Raw genomic sequence first — 20,166 nt, 5'->3', positions numbered from 1 at the left:
CTACCTGGTCACCCAACAGATCTACCCAAAATACAAATTACTGCATCTTCCACTGCCTGTAAAAGAATAAAATCGAACGTCATGGAATAGCTATTGATTGATGGAAAGTAGATGAGCAGATACATTACACAACAACAGCTATTCAGTACCTGATCTGCCAGTTGAGTTTCTCAGAGTTTCTTTGTAAAGACCATGTTCCATTTTTCACAAACTTCTCTGTGATAAGCTGAATTTTAAGTGCAAAAACCGAATCTGTAAAAGCAAATGAAGACACATTTAAGGGGTGAGGGAGCGTGGATTGGGCTTGAATAAAGTAGGGGTTCAAAAGTGTGCGGTGGGGTGAAGGAAATAAGAAAGATCAAGGAAAACTTGTTAGGAGAACTTGAAGATAAAAAGATATTCTAAAAACCGCAGTGTAACTTTTGACTTGGAATTTTGGAGTCGCTGGTCTCTTAAGAGAAATACAAATCAGAAAAGAAATGCAAGTTGTATTGAATGGAATTGATTACCAACTCTTTGATTTATTCATCCTCATGTTTAAAAAACCTTTTGATGAAATGAATTTTGAGGTAATTCTTGTGCTAGATACCAAACGTCTTTTGAATCTTTTCCTTCCCAGACCTAGATACTGGTCTTCTCTAATATCAAGGCTCCCTTGAGCTTTTGCCTTGGCTTTTTGCTCTGTTCCTTCAAGGAACATTCCCTAGAAATAAGTTTCTTCATGTGCTCCCTTGAATATCAGCTCACATTTCTTTTTTTTTTTTTTTCTGTTTATTTTTATTTTTTTAAGATTATTTTATTAATTTTTATCGGAGTAAAGTTGGTTTGCTCAGCTCATTTCTCTCCTTATTTGTATTCTTCATCTCCTAACTTACATACTTTTTCTGCTTAATGTCCTTCACTGAGATGTGAGAGTAAGAGACCTGGGTGTACATCTAGAGTTACTTATCCTTAATCCCCACCTACACATTGTCACCAATTTCATGAAGAGAAAACCAATTATTAACAAATTTATTCTCTTCTATCTATACTCAGTAGCATCTAGTTAAGCAACTTTTCCTCCATACTAAAAGCAATAACTAGCCATTTACTCGTCCTGGATTTAGGCATTTTTTGTCAGCTCCAGACCTCTTCAACTTGCTCAGGGCTGCCAGGTGACCTTTTCTCACTTAACATTTAGACATTCAAAACATGTCATTCCTCATCTGACCCCTACCATATCTCTCTCTCTCTCTCTCTCTCTCTCTCTCTCTCTCTCTCTCTCTCTGTCTCACACACACACATACACACACACACACACACACACACACACAAAACTCCTTAATGATGGTTTCCTGACAATGTCAAGACAATTCAATGGGGAAAGAATATGGTCCTGAGACAACAGGATATCCACATGCAAAAGAATAAAATTGACCCTCTATCTCACACAGTAGAAATGAACTTAAAATAGATCCTAGATCTAAGTGTAAGAGCTAAATTATAAAACTTTAAAAAAAAAATATAGGAGTAAATCCTTATGACTTTGGACCAGGCAAGGCCTTCATAGATATGACATCAAAAGTAGAAGTGATAAAAAGATTGGATTTCATCACAATTAAAAACTTGTTCCTCAAAGGATGCAATCAAGAAAATGAACAGACAACCCTTAGAATGGGAGAAGATATTTACAAATCACAGAATTCATAAAGGACTTGTATCTAGAATATAGAAAGATCTCAGAAAAAGACAAATAACGCAATTAAAAAATGGATAAAGGATCCAAATAGACCTTTCTCAAAAAAGATATGCAAATGGATAGTAAAGTGTATGAAAAGATGATAAACACCATTAAGCAAATGCAAATTAAACACCTTAGGCAAACACCTTAGGCAAATGCAAATTAAAATAACGATGAGCTATCATTTCACACCCAGTAAGATGACTATAATAGAAAAAAACATATAATAACAAGTATTGGCAAAGATGTGGAGACATTGGACCCCTTCTTATACTGTTGGTGGGAATGCAAAACAGTACAATCACTTTGGAAAATAGCCTGGAAGATCCTCAGAAAAGTAAATACAAGATCCAGCAATTCTATGCTTAGGTATACACCCAAGAGAAATAAAAAAGCCTAAGTTTAGAAAAAAACTTGTACAAGAAAATTCATAGCCACATTATTCACAATAGCCAAAAAGTAAAAACAATCCAAATGTCTAAAAAACTGATGAATGGATAAACAAAATGTGGAAAATCCATGCAATGGAGTATTATCAACCATCAAAGGAACAAAGTACTCATACAAGATACGACATAGATGAACCCTGAAAATATTACGTTAGTCACCCAGCCCTCTGTCCTGACTTTCATCTGGACACCCTTGGAGGTCCAGGCCCTCCTCCCACAGCTCACCTTCCCAGACCAGGTCAATTTCCTTGGGGCAGGAAGTTTAGCCTTCCTTTTCTTCTCAGAGGTGCCGTGCTATTGAAACTCTATAGTTAAGCTTCCCAGGGCTTTATAAGCTTTGCATGTATTCATAAGGACCTAAGAACAAACATTTACAGTCTCTCAGTTATACAGATTAAAATCACAGATATAAGCTTATATCTGTAATGTAATTTTAAATTATATTCATAATTTTAAATTGATAACTTTTAATGATCTTTTTGCAAGACATGCCATTATAATGCCAGTGGTTATTTTTCCTTACTCATATAACTTTAGATAATTTTTATTCAGACATTTTAATTGGTATTTTAATATGGGGTACAGGTGTATTCTCAGTGTTATTAACACTGACATGAGGTCGGAAAGCTAAAGTGAAGACAATTTACAAGTGCCACCCCTGGCCTTCGGGTGTTCTCCAAGGCCTCAGAATTTTCAGCTCATCAGGTAAGCGGAACAGCTCTCTTGACCCTGGACGGGGCCCTGGAGTGCAGGACCTAATGCCGCGCTGGACAAATCAGCAGCATCTCCTCCCCCCTCGCCCCGCCCCTTTCCCCTTACGCCTTTCTGCTTTGGTGGAGGCTGCGGCAGCTGTAAATCCTCGGCTCTGATCCAAGATACAGATTCCAGGTTGGTGAGCAAATCCGTTTTCTGGCCAGCCACCGCTGTCCCCACTAGTACTCAGAGGTTGACGCGCCCTACAGGTTGGTTGGGAGGTTCGCGGGTGGAGGCAGGGCGAGGGAGACCTCTGCAGTTTTGAGTTGACTCAAGTTCAGGAAGAGAGTACAGAAGAGGCACCTTTGGAGCTGGGAGTAGCCTGTGTAAAGATAGTGATAATGAAGCCCTGATTCTGGAAGCTGAAGGATGTCGGGGAGGCAGCTCTGAAAGTTTTGATAGGGAATGATGGCAGACCCTGCGGCTGGTGTGGATCCAGAGGTCAGCAGCCCTTCCCCCCATCTCCAGCCTTTCTGCTCCAGGAAGTGAGCACCGTTTATCCTACCGCCCCCCACCCCCACCCCACCCCGCCCCGGGAGGCCCTGACTCCTCCCAGAGGGAACTGGGAGACGAGCCTTCCGCATTCAGTATGTGCAAAGGCCGGGCTGGCCCGAGAGCTGTGCATTTCCCCTTAGGTAGCAGGGCCGTGCGCGGTTGTTCAAGAAGAAAGAACAAACGAGTGAGCGCTCTCAGTTGCTCAGAATCTATGTAAAACTCCTTGGTTTGCTCAGAGGAGCTTTGACCACATGGAGCCTCACATCTGGAGCCTCCGTGTGCCGGTCACCTGGAGATGTATGCCATCTGTGGCTGGGCCACTTACTGTCACTTGAAGTGACAGGGCGGTAAAAGAAATGGGGTCCCTTCCCTTTAGGAGCTCATGATACAGATAATTTATCTTTTCATCCTCACTGCGAATGAACTCAGCGAGATTAGCAACAACATTTAATCTATCAATCAATGAAGACAGAAATGTGTGGTTAGGAGCATGGGTGCTGCAAACAGAGTGCCTGGGTTCAAACGCTGCCTCTGACACTTAGACGCTGGCTGTGTACCCCCCACCTTTTGTTTGAGCTCTTTGAGCTTGTCTCTTCCACCTATAAAATGGACAGAGTAATATTTATATTATAGAGTTTTGGTGAGGCTTAAGTGAGGCAGAAGTTTAAACACACAGGAGAGTGCCTGAAAAAATAGTAAATACTCAAAATTATTAAGTCATTATTATGGACAAACTCAATGCCTACCTTAAAAAATGCAACATCAAAACAATTTTTGAAAGAATAGAGTAGGGAATAAAATATGTACAAATGCACTATGATAAAGGAGACTATGACTCCTTCTGACATCTCAACAAGTTAAAATACAGCAGGGTTTAAACGATTAGGAATTACAAGTGGAATATCACAAATGCAGAAAAAAATGATTAGAATTTTATTATCTAACCTAAAAAAAGACACTCAGTTAATGGATTATCTAACACTCAGGGAGTGGAAAACCTGTGCAGGACAATATTTTAAGAATTTGGAAAGTTATTGAATCATTATAAATTTTGAATGCATGAGGTAGTGATTTTTTGAAGTTTTAAAAAAAATTTAAAGTATGTTCCAATTCAAACATTTATCGAGTGCTTCCTGCAAAAGGGCAAAAGAAAATTATTTCCTCAGCACAATCTCAACTCATTTATGCATGCAGTTGCCACGTGTTTAGATTTTTACCCTGTTTTCACTAGAACTCCCAGTTCGGGGGCAGTCCCACCCATCTTATTTCTAACTTTCATTCTGAGCCCCAGCCTGGACTAGTGTTATTCTGAAAGCCCTTTTAATATCGAATTGTGTGAGCTTTCATTCTAAAAGATGCTTCAGATCTACATATCAGTCCATTCTTTGGCCTCCCCCACCCACCCTCCCCCTTTTCTATTTTGCACCCTAAATTGCATTTACCTGGGAAGAAGGCTCCTGTGTTTAAGGCAATGCTTCTGAGGCCTTAATGTGCATACAGATTACCTGAGATCTTATTAAAGCGCAGATACTGAATTGGTCTCGGTGAGGCCTAGAGATTCTGCATAAAGAGCTCCACTGGATGCCAGTGAGGCTAGTTAGCAGACCGCACGGCCTTTTTCTGGCATCTGCTTCTGATTTAACTGGTCCTAGTCATGAATTTGGCCTCTTTCATTTGCTAATTTGATCTTCAACGTTCTTCCCCTTAAGGTCTGGTATCTGCGCTCCTCACACAGCCAGACTTATCTTTCTGCCACCCACACTGCTCTTGAGATGTGTCCTTAGGGACTCTGTTGGCTTTTCTTGTGTCCTCTGGGCTGCGATCAGGAGTAGCAGTGGTCAAGCGCCTGCTGGCATGTGGGCAGGGCTACGCAAACCCTTTCTAACTGAATGTTAGCCGACTCTGTTCCCCTCGCTCCCTTTCCCAGCCTTAACTTTACACTCTTTAACAAGAGACATCAACTCTTACATAATCTTTTCTGTTCAAGATTCCTTCTCTGCCTTGAATATCTCAAGTAGAGCATTAGATGGAAAAGTAATAGAGAAATATAATAGAGCCACATACATAATTTGAATTTTTCTATTGGCCTTATTAAAATGTTAGAAGAAACAGATGAAATTGATTTTAATATATTTAACTCCATGCTTCCAAAATATATTTAGAAAAAATCCATTAATGAAATGTTTTAGATTATTTTTTCTTACCAAATCTTTGAAATCCAGTGTTTTATACTTAAAACATCTCATTTCCAACTAGCCACATTTCAAGCGCTCAGTAGCCACCTGTGGCTACCATATTTGACAACACAATTATTACTTGTGCCTAGAAGATCAAAAAAGCCAAGCCTCAGTTTTTCTCATTGCATTTCTTCTATTTTGTTTTTGTTAGCTCTAATGAGTTATCATTTACATTTAATAAGTTAGCAATTTTAAGCATACAACTCCGTGAGTTTTGACTTGTATATAGTTGTCCAAACAACACAATCATGATATATATAGGGGATTTCTGTCACCACCCCCCAAATTTTTTTGTGTCCCTTTGCAATTCATCCCCTTCTCACAGCCCTGGGCCCTGGTATCCACTAATCTGATCTCAAATAGTAATGTTTTGTCTTTTTTAGTATTTCGTATAAATGGAATCATACAGCAACTTACCCTTGCTGTCTAGCTTCTTTTACTTTGCATAGTGCTTTTGAGACTTATTTTGTTGTATATATCAGTACATCCATTTTCTTGGTTGGTAATATTCATTGAGGTCATGTTTTCAGCTCACTCGATCCCCAGCAATGCCCTATACTCACCCTGCTCATCTATGCTGTATCTCACAGACTGTTTTCTTAGTCTGGGACACTTTCTCAGGCCCTTTCTCCTGTAAGGGCTTCTTGTTACTGAGAGGCAATTTGATATTTTTTATCCTACCACGCACTCAGGAGGGGAAAATTGGTGACAGTTACAGGACCTGTTACTAGACTCAATGGTCCAGTCACTTGGGGTGCTTAGCCAATGGACACACCAAGTACTTTTGATTAAAGTAGAAGCATTTCTTACTTGTGACCAGTAAGGAGACAGGGAGATAGCTCTCAAAGTACTGTCTTTCCGAACAGCTGGATCAGGGAAGTTTTATGTCTGGGATACATGAGTGTTCATGCAGGGGCAGGCATGATCTTCCATGTAGTACGGGTTTCTCTAGCTTGCCAAAAACTGCAAGCAAGCAAGTGCTTGGTTGTTTGCTTATACTGCGATAGCTTGTTGATTGGAATGCACTGTAACCTTTTTGAAACATCTGGTGTTTGGAACTTTATGCAACTTAGTGGTTAGTTTCTGCGAAACAAAGCACACCTTCGTTTAACCCCATCCCTTCCCTACTGCTGCCTAGCTGACAGACCTTGTGTTCTTTAATTATGCCCACACTGACCAAGCTGTACATCAGTGTACATCTGCCTTTGCAGGGGGGGCCAGACAAAGAAACACTGTGGAATTATATCTGCTCTCAGTCACCCTGTGGCCTATCCTGTACACAAGGGTCACAGCTGGGGTCAGGGGTAGTGTGCCTCCAACTAGGCAGTGCATTTGTCAGCTGGCTCTTCTTTGGTGGCCCAAACCAGACTCCAGCTAGGCAAACGGAGCATATGGCTTCCAATGAGTAATTCAATGCTGGAATAGTAAAAATAAATAAATAAGTAATCTTAAATGTCTTTAAAAAATTATGTGATTTAAGATTGACATATATACACTAATATGTATAAAATAGATAACTATTAAGAACCTGCTGTATAAAAAGCAAATAAAATAAAATTCAGAAAAAAATTATGTGATTTAAGACAACAGTAATATAATTTAATGACTGAAAACTTTCAAGAATGAGAATAAGATGTTTTTCAGTGGGGACATACATATTAATTCAGCCCAGACAAAAAATAAAGTTAGGGTTAGTTCCAGCATCTTTAGTTGTCTTGTCAGAGAAGCTACTAGCTTTCTTAACTGACCCTTATTTATGCCAGGCACACAGAAACTACTGGGTAAGGTCCAGCATTCTCACATTGTCCTTAAATGCCATCTTATTAAATCTTGTTATGAATTGAGGTGGTGGATTTTTCTCCTAGGTCCAAAACAAGGAAGAAGATATGAAAGGGGGTGAGAAAGTGATGCATTCATTCTTATACAGATATTTATATAGAGCTATTCATCCACCAGACTCTGCTCTATCCCTATTTCTGGTAAAAATACTGAAGAGGCTCTTTTCCTCATGGTAAGAGGGCAGAGCACTGAAGGATTGAAGAGCAATGACAGTATAAATGTAGTGACAACTAGTTTTTATTGAGACTTTTCTACACATTGGCTCAGATAATTTATCACAAGCGTGCTATAAGGGAGGACTTGTTATCAGCAATACACAAAACATTAAACCACATCTCAGATCAGGAATTACCCCAGTGTTCCAGAACTAGAGACAGATAAATTCAGGATTCAGACCTGTGTCTGTGTTACTCCAGTGTCAGTGCCTTCTCTTCTCACCTCACCCTGCCAGGGCAAGGGAAGCAGCCTGAGTCCTGGGGATGTGCCACCAGGAATGAAGCAGAACAGGGCTGGAGAAGGAGCCTACACATAGCTTAGGAAGAGCTGTAGGATGCCTTCAGATGCCAGGAAGAAGGAGACTATTATGCTGAATCAATGCAGCCCAAAAAATGAGACAAGCACCAGTCAGGAGGTGGGTAGAAAGAAGCTGAGCCACTTTGTGACCTGAGCACCCTTGCAGGTTGGGGTGGGGGGGCATAAAGGAAACATTCTCTTCCTTTAAGGACCAGACAACAACCTGAGGTTTGGATTTGCATAAAACTAGATTATAACCTTTACTTTGTCACTTATTCATTCTGAGACCTTTGGTAATTGAATACCTTTTTCAGAAGTTCACTTTTCACATTTGTAAAATAGGTGTTATTAAATGTATCTTATAGAGTTATTGTGGGATTGGATTACATCAATATACTACCTGTAAAGAGTTCAGCCATTACCTCACATAAAAAGCGATCAGAAGATGGTCTCTGATTATTTTCTACCTTCCACTGTTCCTTGAAACAAATACCTGCATACATATATACTTGCTTGCATTAATGATGATTGTCTTTGCTATGTGTTCAAAAATGGATGTGTTTCTTGCTCGAAGTCTGAATGGTACACCTCCTCGTAGAGTATATATTTCATTCACCGTTATCTCCCCATACCAACTATAGCACTGTGCTTGACTCTTAGATCCTCTCCCACAGCATGCCTTGTGTAAAAGCTGTGGGGTTGGGACAGCTCTGAACCAGAAGTCACAAGATAGCTTCTCCCTCTTATTTTCCTCTCATACAATTTTTTTTAAATTGAGATATAGTTCACAGACCATAAAATTCATACTTTAAAAGTATACAATTCATTGTTTTGGAAAAATCACAAAGTTTTTCAACTAGCACCACTATCTTATTCCAGAATATTTTCATCACCCCCAAAAGAGACCCCAGACTCATTAGCAGTTATTTCCCATTCCCTCTCCCACCAACTCTTGACAGCCACTCATCTACTTTCCATGTCTATAGGTTTGCCTACTCTAGATATTTCCTGTAAATGGAGCTATACAGTATGTAATCTTTTGTATCTGACTTCACTCACTTAGCATAATGTTTTCAAGGCTCAATCTTGTTATAACATGTATTGATACTTCATTCCTCTTTTTCCTCCATTTTTATACTTTTCTCCTATTAGCGATTCTGAAATACTTTCCCCAAATGCTGTAAGACCTCTTTGTCCCGACCATTCCACCAGCATACCTCTGCCTCAGGTCGTTTTTCTGTGAACTCTCGCTAGAACATATGTGGCGTCGACTCTCCCACCTGTCCCCTCTGTCCCCCACACACAGGCACAGAGTCTTGGACAGGCCTGGTGAAATCTCTTCTCCCAAAGCACCAGGTCTGTGCCTGACTTTGACCACCTTCACCACCGTCTTTGATTAAAGTTATGAGGTTTGAGGACAGAGCTTTGAACTAGGACTCTGGACATGATAGGTTTTGCCAACTCTACATTTTTTTTTTTCTGGTTTAAACTAGTTTAATGAAACAATAATGTCAAGAAACATTTATTGAGCATATACTATATTCGGAGGATTGTCCTGGGTCCTCCAGGAGATACAATGATAACAAATAGTCCAGATACATAGTTCTCAGGGGCTCTCAATCCGAGGGTAGATACACATGAAAACACCTAACCATAATACCAGACAGAATGAATCAGGGGCGGTAGCTGAGGGACAACTAGTAGACATAGCAAACATCCATTGTTTCACCTGCCCACTGTCCCTTCTCTTCTCACAAGTCTCTTGGTTTTCTTTGGGCCACCCCTTTCACTCTCAGTTCACAGTAGAGCTGATTCAACCTCCATGTCCAGGTTTCTTTACCTATAAAATGGGTATATTGACCCTACCTCGAAGCAAAATTTTTTTTTAATTTTTGAATTTTATTTTATTTATTTTTTATACAGCAGGTTCTTATTAGAACACATCTATGATTTTATAAGATGTGTGATTTTATAAAGTCACTTACGTCTCTATTTCTTTATTAAGAGGCTAAAAATACTCTTATTAATTCAGAGTTTTCCTATGAGAGATAAAGAAAACAGGGGAATATGATATCTAAATCACAACTGGTTATACAAGTGTTAATTGTAAAGATATAACATCACCTTATTGTGGTCATTTTTGTTTCTTTGGGTTTTTTGGGGAAGGTGACCATGAGAGATGAAAGGGCTCTGTAAAGAGCTGTTAGAAGGTAGACGTGTCGTCACAATAAATGATACTTTTGATCTTGGAGATTAGATCCTAGAGAGCAATGCCAGCACCATGTGAAAGAGAGGTGAAGGAGCTCATGAGAAAGGTCTAAACATCTATGGAGGGATGAGGAGGTTCTAGAGTTTTCTTCATCAAAAGTTGAGGACCTGTGTGTTGGACACTGAGCTAGTTCAATAATGAACAAAAGCAGTCTCTGATCTCATGGAGCTTATATTCCAGTGGGAATATTCAAACAATTAAAGATCCATATTAGGTGGTAAGAAAGAAAATCAAGCAGGTAAGTCTATTGAGAGTGATGGTGTGGGTGGCCACGCCTTAGCTAGGCTTGACAGAGCAAACTCTTCGAATAAAACATGTAAAGAGAGAGTTGAATGAAGTCAGAGAGCCATGCAGATACCAAGGTGAAGGGGCTTCCTTGCAGCAGGAACAGCAAGTGCAAAAATCCTGAGGCAGCAGCATGTCTGGTGCTTTGAACATTGAGGATGTGTTTTGGTGGGCTGAGAAAAGGTTAAACAGACAGTGCCCTACCCAAGGCCACTTCTCTCCAGCACATCATTGTCCCTTCATCCAGTAGGAGTAAAAGGAAACCGTGATCATTGCTCTAATGAGAGTGCAAATTGCTGTCTAATGTGAGCAGGGGCAAAGAACATGCTTGAAGTTAGAATGAGAAGCTCTTGTTACCCCAGGTGCTTGACCTGTTTATCCAGAACAGTCAGCCTGCCTTTGTCTGCCTCATTTCTTACCCTGAACCCTTTTTTTTGGCCATCTACCTAGGATTCTATACACAAGAAACACCTTAGAAGTCAGGGCTGGGCAGGCAGGAGCCAGGAGAGTGGCTACAATGACTTCAGCAGTCCTGGTGGACATCCAGGACGAAGTGACCTGCCCCATCTGCCTGGAGCTCCTGACAGAACCCCTGAGCATAGACTGTGGACACAGCTTCTGCCAAGCCTGCATCACGGGGGATAGCAAGGAGTTGGGTATTGGCCAAGAAGAAGAGAGCAGCTGTCCTGTGTGCCAGACCAGCTACCAGCCTGGGAACCTGCGACCCAATCGGCACCTGGCCAACATAGCGGACAGGCTCAGGGAGGTGGTGTTGGGCTTGGGGAAGCAGCTGAAGGTGGTTCTTTGTGCACACCATGGAGAGAAACTCCAGCTCTTCTGTAAGGAGGATGGGAAGCTCATTTGCTGGCTGTGCGAGAGGTCCCAGGAGCACCGTGGTCACCACACGTTCCTCATGGAAGAGGTGGCCCAGGAGTACCAGGTGGGAGCCCAGATGGAGGGAAGGCAGGTGGGAACAGACTCCTTGGTAGATTATTAACTTTTCTTTATGCTCTAATCTAATTTCTTTGTAGTCCACCTATTTATGTAGAGGATGAACCTAGAAAAAGCCCCTCTGGCCAAGACCAGAGACTGTAGCTCTTTCTCGCTGCTCATGATTGGTTCTGCATGAGTGGAGGATGCTGCTCGGGGCCAGTAGCGGGCAGGACAGGTTGAGTTCAGGGGATATGTTGGCAGTGAGAGTAAAGGACTTAAAGTGGTTCATGGTCAGGTTCTTTCCCCTGGAGAAAAGAGAATCAGCCTATTCCCAGTGGTTTCTATCCCCTGTTTATAAAAGATAACTTTGACCTTCTCAGTTTTTCATTCCGGGACAGGCATCTCCTGAGGTCAGCATAATAATCTCTCCCCCATTCATTCCATGTCTCCACACTGAAACAATTTGACACTTGATCCTGCTTGACTTGATGTGTTTCTTCCAGGAGAAGTTCCAGGAGTCTCTGAAGAAGCTGAGGCAAGAGCAGCAGGAAGCTGAGAAACTAACAGCTGTTATCAGAGAGAAGAAGGCATCTTGGAAGGTAAGAGAGATTCTTCTGAAGGTGTCCTGGGATGGGAATCAGGGCAGGATGTGGGAGCCGAGTGCAAAGGGGACCTAGTTCTGTCTGTTCCCTGATTTAGCTAGAAGAGCTTCCCTTTGCCTGTCCTTCACTGCAACCCTTCCAAACAAGGGTATTGTTCTTGGTGCAGAGCCAGGGAGAGAGAAGGGGGAGTTAGAAAATGAACATATCAAAGGGAATCTAGGTTTTTGAAGACAATCATGGGAGAGGAACCATGGCCATTGGCAGCCCTTAATTCCTGATTCTGGACCTTGTTCTATAGTTTCGAGCTCTGAAATTTGGAAAAATAGGTCATGCACAGGCCACTCTCAATATCGAAAACTGGAAGGGGAGGCTGATGGTGAGTCCTGAGAGGCCAGAGAGGCTGCTTGGAATCTAAATCCCACCTAGGAATCAAAGTCTCTATCTCAGAAGCCTAGATAAGACAGCCTGGGGCCAATGGTCTGAGAAGAGCTGAAGGGAGAATAGGAGAAGAGAGCAGGTTCTGCAGGACTTACTCCCCCATTTGCTCATTCCCCCCCAGTGAGACCTGCCAGGAAAGCAGTATAGAGCCTGCCTCCCCAACCTCTTATACAGGAGACCCTCAGCTCAACAGACTAGCAACCTCTTTCTCTTCCATGTTCCTGAAGAATCAGATGGAACCTGAGAGACACAGGATCCAGAAGCAGTTTGATCAGTTGAGGAGCATCCTGGACAGAGAGGAGCAGCGGCAGCTGAAGAAGCTGGAGGAGGAGGAGAGGAAGGGGCTGAACATCATCGCAGAAGCTGAGGGTGAGCTGATGCAGCAGAGCCAGTCCCTGAGAGAGCTCATCTCAGACCTGGAGCGCCGGTGTCAGGGGTCAACAACGGAGCTGCTGCAGGTAGGAATCGCAAAGGAGCCCAAGGTCTGACGGTCAAGGCAAAGAGAGACTAACTTTCCTTCCCTTCTGATGTGGGACTCCTTATCTTGGTGGGAGAAAGAAAAAAATTTCCTTTGACCCTGTAGTGCCTCTTCCCTATTAAACAGTTCAAAGTTCATGGATAAAGCATAGGATAATTAAAAGTACAAATGCTAAAGGAATGTCTCATTTTTATTTCTTATGTATAAAGGATAGTCCAAAAGTTCATTTGATACAATGTAAAAGATCGAGTGATGTTTTACTGCAGCATTTCTCAATCTTGGTACTATTGACCTTTTGGGCTAGAAGATTCTTTGCTGTGAGGGGCTGCCCTGTGCATTGTAGGATGTTCAGCAGCATCCCTGGCCTCTACCCTCTAGATGCCAGTAGCATCCAACTAGCTGTGACAACAAAAACCCCTCCAGACATTGCCAAATGACCCTGAGGAGAACTTATCCTCCCTCCCCCTGTTGAGAATCACTGGCCGTTAGGTACCTGTTGTCTCTGATGCCGTGTTGGGATTGGTCAGGTGCTTTTCACTCAGCTTAGTCACAGGCAAACACATACCAAACTCAAGTACTTAGAGAATTTTTATGTAATTACCAGCCTTTCTTTGCTTCACTTTCTTCTCTAGGGCAGAATCATTGAACATGTTGTAATAGAAGTTTGAACAGGATTTTTGAGGCACAGACAATGAGCTCTGGTCTGTGTGTGTATGTGGATTGGGTGGGTGCAAGCTGTCAAATCCAAAGAGATTTGATGGAGAGATTTGAACTGAGGTTGAAATCTGAGCAGCTGTTGGCTTCATAGAGTGAATAGTGTGACTATTAAGTTGAAGCAGGTTGTACCTTGTGACATTCTGGAACCTTCAGGTTCTTCCTTATTTTCTGTTTGCTTTCTTGCTTTCCTCTTGCTCCCTTTCCTGGTGGAATAATAATTTCTTTACTTATACTTGGGCCCTAGTATTGGGGTCATGGGGTAGTTATTTTCCACCTGTTGGAGATTTTCCTCATTCACTGCTTCTGGTTTCACAGCTTCAGTTTATTCTTCTTGCTTTTTTCTTCATCTTTGATGTTGGGTTGCCTTAATGCTTGCTCCTTCCCCCACTTGTTCTAGCCCCTTTACAAGTCTCTTCAAACTGGAAAAATTGCTTCGTAAGTGCAAATGGATCATCAATTTATATAATAGCTAGTCCAGGCACCTGTCTAGACTCTTCTACCCACTAGTTAGTATGACTGTCCAATGGTCATTTTAACTAGAGTGTTATCTCACAGTCAATTTTTCCAGAACTTGCCCATCACAGACACTTCCTCCTTCTCTTTTCCATGTTTGTTTGACATGGTTACCCATTAAGATTTGACAGCTGGATGCAAGCCTGCAGCTTTCAAGTTTCAAAATGTGAACCCTGAGAGTAAAGCTAAGAGGAAGAGGCATGAAGTATCACCCTGATTTGATCATTTGAGTTCCTTATTACAAGTATGCCTTAAGATTGATACAATCCTGGATCCACCTCTACCACTTTACATATGCAAGCCAGTTTGAGTTGTGTTTTTGTCAAATACAACCAAAAATAGCTCCAATACCATGAAAATAGTTATTCCTATGTTACATAGATCAAACCATTGGCCTTTCCTTCTGCTGCATTGAGGTGTATAGAGCAGAAGTTAGGAAGACCAATTCGGAGGCCATGAGACAATTCTACTCAAATGAGGCAGGCAGTGGCAGTGATGACGATAAAGAGCAGTAAGGGTGTGAAATGCACTGGCTTGGTCTCAGATGGGATGTCAGGTAGTTTTTAGGACAGTACTTTGTCTACATTTGGTGACTGGATGCGGGGATCATTGAGGAAGATGGAAGAAAACAGACGAGACCTCATGGTTGCAGGACAGGTAAGTTTTCTTTCAGATATCTTGAATCTGTGGTGCCCGTGGCTTATGTGAGGGGTATATAAAAGAGATGTAAGCAGAAGTACAGATTTAGGAATCATCAACACATGTGTGTGTTGAAATCAAGAAAAATACACAAAGTCAGAAAAGGTAGCATAGAGGGTTAGGGGAGGTGGAATTTGAGAAACAACCACATTTTATGGCCCTTGTGTCCTCAGCAACCAGAATGTGAGCATCTCGAGGACAGAAATCAGGACTTAGTCATGTGAGAGCATCTAGAAGCAGGCACAGTGCCTGGCAAATAAAAGATGAGGTACATATATACCACCACACACACACACACACACACACACACACTCTGTTGTAAAAATAAAGGTACTAATGAATGAATTGAATCATTTCCTAACATCCCTACATAGGGTCTCAGGGAGAGTCTGCTTTCAGCTCTTATCTTTACTTTGTGGCCTCCATATTGGATCATCTCTACCTCTGTCATCATGGGGTGGTGAGAATGGGATGAGGGACATGGATGAGGCTGTAGTAGAGGACAAGTCCTATTACCCTTGACTTAACCTGTCTCTTTCTTTCCTAGGATGTGAGTGATGTCGCGAAAAGGTATGTGTAGAACATGACGTGGTTCCCTTGGGTTGACAAAAGACTCCTGTACCCATAGAGTTATCTTGTAGTCAGTGGGAAAGGGAAAAAAAATCACAAAGCAGGGAAGATTTAGGACTGTGGTGTCCTGAGTGGCTTTTCGTGAGAATTTGGGGTCCCCCAAAGTAAAGGGAATGACTTGGTTTCAATGGTAGGAGAATTTGAGTGGCAGAAGGTCACAAATTGGGACAGTAGTGTTCTTAAGAATCAAGGATTACCATATCACTGACTCCCCATGTACCTCGTGATAGAACTCCTTTTCCACAAACCTCTGTACCTGCTTCCAGTCCTGATTCTAGTAGCTCATAGCTACCTCAAAATACGCAGGGATTTTCTTTGCCCACATACTTTATCAGAGGGAAATTTCCCATTTGCTTTTTTTTCCAAGGTCCAGAAATCAGCTCTTAGGACAGCTGCTTAAATTTCCCTTTCCCCCTTGGCTTTGGAACAGGCCATGCCTTGCTACCTAGTTCTCCTCAGTCTTCCATTTTTCTCAATTCCAGTAAAAATATAGACCCGAGGTCTTGAAAAGAGTGGCTTTGGCCCTGAAACAAAAACATGTTCTCTTCTCTGTCACCTACTCTAGAATTTCTTTCATCAAGGTGACCCCTAAAGTAGCCCACATACCTGGTACCTTGAAGCGCCTCACGAACACATGACCCATGGAGCCTGTTGTCCCTTCGGAAGTCTTTATTCTCAGTTTGGAGGTGAGGACGTTTCCTTTCTCCAACTGGCGTAATGTTCCCAGAGACCGAGAATCCTAAGAGGCTGTTCTGAAGGTCTTTCTCCCTAGGCCTCTGCAAGACCTTGAGACCTAAATCACAGACTCTTCTAAGGGAGCCCTTCACCTGATACTCTGAAAGCCCTAGCAGCAGGTCCTGATGTCCTGCCTGTCAACACAGATACCTGTAGGCCCTCTAAGAGGGTGCTGACATTTTAAGTATTTTGTATCTTTTTTAGAGGTAGCAAAGGATTTCCCAGCCATTATTTTATTTAATATTATAAGTCTCTAGGATGCAGAGAAAGAAGGGAAAATTGTTGTATTTTACAAAACAACAACAAATCAAACAAAGGAACAAAAATGAGGCTTTGCAAGATAAATCCTATCAACTTATTTTTAAATTGATGTATATATAGTTGATTTGCAAGAGTATATTAGTTGCAGATGTACAACATAGTGATTCAATACTTTTATAGATTATACTCCATTTAAAGTTATTATAAAATATTGGCTATATTCCCTGTTCTGTACAAAAGATATATTCACCCCAGTATTCATCGCAGCACTATTTATGATAGCCAAGAGGTGGAAGCGACCTAAGTGCCCCTCAACAGATGAATAGATAAAGAAGGTGTGGTATATATATATATATATATATATATATATATATATATATATATGAAAGAGAGAGAAAGAGAGAGAGAGAGAGATACTACACAGCCAATAAAAAAAGAATGAAAATCTTACCAGTGTGTACACAGATGGTGAGAAGCTAGTTTTTAGTCCAGTTCTTCTGGCTCCTATGCCAGAGGTCTTTGCAGAATGATGCTAATTTTCTTCAAGGAAGAGTGTTGAAGTTCACCAGTGGGCCTGGGAGATGAAGGAGACAGGTGTTAGAGACACCCAAAGTTAGCAGTGTTGAAGATTCATAATGTCTGTTCTCTCTAGGAGTGAGCTCTGGACCCTGAAGAAGCCAGAAGCTCTCCCCACCAAGCTGAAGAGTATGTTTCGAGCCCCAGATCTGAAAAAGATGCTGCGAGTGTTTAGAGGTGAGGAGTTTCAGGGAACAGCGTTTGGATGAGGGATCATGGTAGTAGAGGAAATAAAAAGAATGAAGGGTAGGGTTGGTATTTGGGAATAGTGTCAGAGAAAGAGATCAAAGAGGGAGGGACACAATGTGCTGAAGAAGATGCAGGTCATACTGAAGGGGGAATGAAATGGCCGGTTCACATCCTTATAGAATTCCCTTCCACACCTCTCAGCCAGGTAAGGGAGAGACAGCAGACCTGAGACTGATGGTTCTATATAATGTGATTGACTCTTTATCATTACAGAGCTGACAGATGTCCAGAGCTACTGGGGTAAGTAGAAACTGTGGCCTCTTTGAGCTGACATGTTCTTATCCTTGCCAAACATACCCACACACACACTCTCAGGTATGAGGTGTTGCTGTTTCCACCCAGCCCCCCACCACCTAGCTCCAATTCCTCCCACCCATATCCTCGCTTCCTCTTCTCAGAGTCATAAGACCCACATACCCATTCTCATCTGCTGATGCTGTACCTTTCTCCCACAGAGGATGTGACTCTGAATCCACACACGGCTAATTTAAATCTCGTCCTGTCTAAGAACCGGAGGCAGGTGAGATTTGTGGGCACTCAGCTGTCTGGGTCTCATCTGGAAGAGCATTATGGCTGTGGTGTCCTGGGCTCTCGGCACTTCTCCTCAGGAAAGCATTACTGGGAGGTAGACGTGGCCAAGAAGACTGACTGGATCCTGGGGGTGTGCAGTGATTCAACGGGACCTACGTTCTCTTTCAACCAGTTTGCGAACAATCGGAATGTTTACTCCCGATACCAGCCTCAAAGTGGATACTGGGTGATTGGGTTACATCATAAGCACGAATACAGAGCCTACGAGGAATCGTCCACCTCCTTGCTCCTCTCCATGATGGTGCCCCCTCGCCGAATTGGGGTGTTCTTAGACTATGAGGCCGGCACGGTCTCCTTTTACAATGTCACCAACCACGGCTTCCCCATCTACACCTTCTCTAAGTATTACTTTCCTACCACCCTATGTCCATATTTTAATCCTTGCAACTGTGTAGTCCCGATGACCCTGCGCCGCCCAAGCTCTTGAACTTTCTGCTGTTCCCACCATCTGAGCCGTACCCTCTACTCCAAGGCTCTTCTGCATCTCAGTTTCTCCTTTCTTACCTCCGATTTTCCTGTGTTCTCACTCCTTTCCTGTTGAACATTTACTCAGTGCTAGAGCTGAGTAACCCAGCGGTGACAGTGAACATCCTTGACAGATTAATTACAGATCTTGAGATGGGTGAGGGGTAGCTGTCAACATTTTTCCCCTTTTTTTTTTTAAAAGAAAGAATTGGAAAATTTTATTCGAGCCAAATTTGAAGATTATAACCTGGGAAGAGCATCTCAGAAAGCTCAGAACTGTTCCCTCAACATTTTACCATTAAGCGTGGCATTTGGTGGAGATTCTTCTTTGTTGATGTATAGAATCAAATTTAGGAAATTCTCTTCTATTAATTTGATGTCAGTTTTTGTACTGAGTGGAAAGTTGAATTTCAACATACATTGTCACTGTAATTATTAAGATAATCACACGTCATTTTTTTTTTTAATCACACGTCATTTTTATTCTGTTCTTGGAATACATTGATTTATTTCCATTTTTAAATCTAACACAGATTTCTGGAATAAACCACTGTTATTCTTCATATGCAATACTGGATTTGTTTTTGCTCATACGTTGTTTAGGTTTTGTTTTTATCTCTGTTTATGAAAGAAATTGACCTGTAATTTTACATTCTTGTAACGTCGTCAGGTTTTATAAAATGCAATACATGGGCAAAGAAATTGCTGTTTTTTTTATGTAAGTACATATAGGATTGAGTGCTAAAATCCATTATAATGTTAATTTGGGTGGCTTTAAATTCAATTTTAAAAAAAGATTCTAACTTCAGTTTTTACTACAAACTTCATGGATCTTAAAAATCTAAGGTAGTAAAAAAAAAAAAATCTAAGGTAGTGATTGAAAAAAAAAAATCTAAACACACTGAAGTAAAAACAGGAGAGAAGAGGAAAATGTTCAGTCCAATACAGATTTTTCTGTCAGAATGGGAGGAAAATGTAAAAAGAAAATAATCAATATGAAGCACTTTTAGGAAGAGAATGATTTCTTCTAGCTTCTCCATACCTCCTTTTCTTTATGGTCAAACATGAACAGCTTGTGCATGAGCACTTTGTCTTTGGGAGAGGGATGCTATATGCTTTTTGAGCTAACTGTAAAAGAAATTATGATGAGGGGGCTGTAAGGATGGAATGAATATCAAGGAGTTGAATATCAAGATCTGGCTGTCCACTATGATAGCCAAGAGGCTCCGGTGGCTGTTGAACAATTCAGACATGCCTAGTCTGAATTGAGATGTGCCGTACATATAAAATACACACCATATTTTGAAGACTTAGTTCAAAATATAATGTAGGGGCTTCCCTGGTGGCGCAGTGGTTGAGAGTCCGCCTGCCAATGCAGGGGACACGGGTTCCTGCCCCAGTCCGGGAAGATCCCACATGCCGCGGAGCGGCTGGGCCCGTGAGCCATGGCTGCTGAGTCTGCGCGTCCGGAGCCTGTGCTCCGCAGCGGGAGAGGCCACAACAGTGAGAGGCCCGCGTAAGCTGAGAGACAAGAACATTTTATGAAGATCAAAAGGATGTTAATAAATGAGGGATTTCTTATTCTCCAGTTTGCATGCCACATGCAAAAATTTTTAGTTATTTCTGGTCTCCAGATGACAGGAAAGATGGAGTCGTGAGGACTGCATGGGATTCAGTCTCAAGTCCAGAAAAAGGAAAAACAGCATGCATTCTAAGGCA

At 41.8% G+C, this 20,166-nt stretch overlaps 2 protein-coding genes across 3 annotated transcripts in view; one reads left to right on the top strand and one right to left on the bottom strand.

The window, feature by feature from the left end:
- OR56A1 (olfactory receptor family 56 subfamily A member 1) overlaps positions 1-20,166 on the bottom strand; it is a 53,560-nt gene that overhangs the window by 14,176 nt on the left and 19,218 nt on the right. The window contains 2 exon segments of the mRNA XM_067750111.1: positions 150-252; positions 17,018-17,140. The gene's annotated coding sequence lies outside the window, so the exon portion shown is untranslated.
- LOC137230533 (tripartite motif-containing protein 6-like) lies at positions 2,978-18,641 on the top strand. 2 transcript variants are annotated; one of them, XM_067750109.1, is made up of 8 exons: positions 2,978-3,057; positions 11,011-11,500; positions 11,997-12,092; positions 12,761-12,991; positions 15,488-15,510; positions 17,219-17,319; positions 17,605-17,631; positions 17,847-18,641. In XM_067750109.1, exons 2-8 carry the CDS (start codon positions 11,078-11,080, stop codon positions 18,407-18,409), a joined length of 1,464 nt encoding a protein of 487 aa, XP_067606210.1. In that variant the 5' UTR covers positions 2,978-3,057; positions 11,011-11,077; the 3' UTR covers positions 18,410-18,641. The 2 variants fall into 2 exon arrangements, with proteins under 2 accessions (XP_067606210.1, XP_067606211.1); XM_067750110.1 differs by lacking the exon at positions 11,011-11,500 and having other exon boundaries at positions 2,998-3,057.

The sequence above is a fragment of the Pseudorca crassidens genome, chromosome 9, assembly GCF_039906515.1.
Source record: "Pseudorca crassidens isolate mPseCra1 chromosome 9, mPseCra1.hap1, whole genome shotgun sequence".
Lineage (NCBI taxonomy): Eukaryota > Metazoa > Chordata > Mammalia > Artiodactyla > Delphinidae > Pseudorca > Pseudorca crassidens.
Note: the sequence above shows the minus strand (reverse complement) of the source record. Positions and strands in the feature narration are given on the sequence as shown.

Excerpts from the sequence above, each read along its gene's own strand:
- LOC137230533 (XM_067750109.1), top strand. The coding sequence starts at position 11,078 with ATGACTTCAGCAGTCCTGGTGGACATCCAGGACGAAGTGACCTGCCCC. Across the intron at positions 12,093-12,760 it reads AGAAGAAGGCATCTTGGAAG|AATCAGATGGAACCTGAGAG; the intron begins GTAAGAGAGATT and ends ATGTTCCTGAAG. Across the intron at positions 17,632-17,846 it reads AGATGTCCAGAGCTACTGGG|AGGATGTGACTCTGAATCCA; the intron begins GTAAGTAGAAAC and ends TTTCTCCCACAG.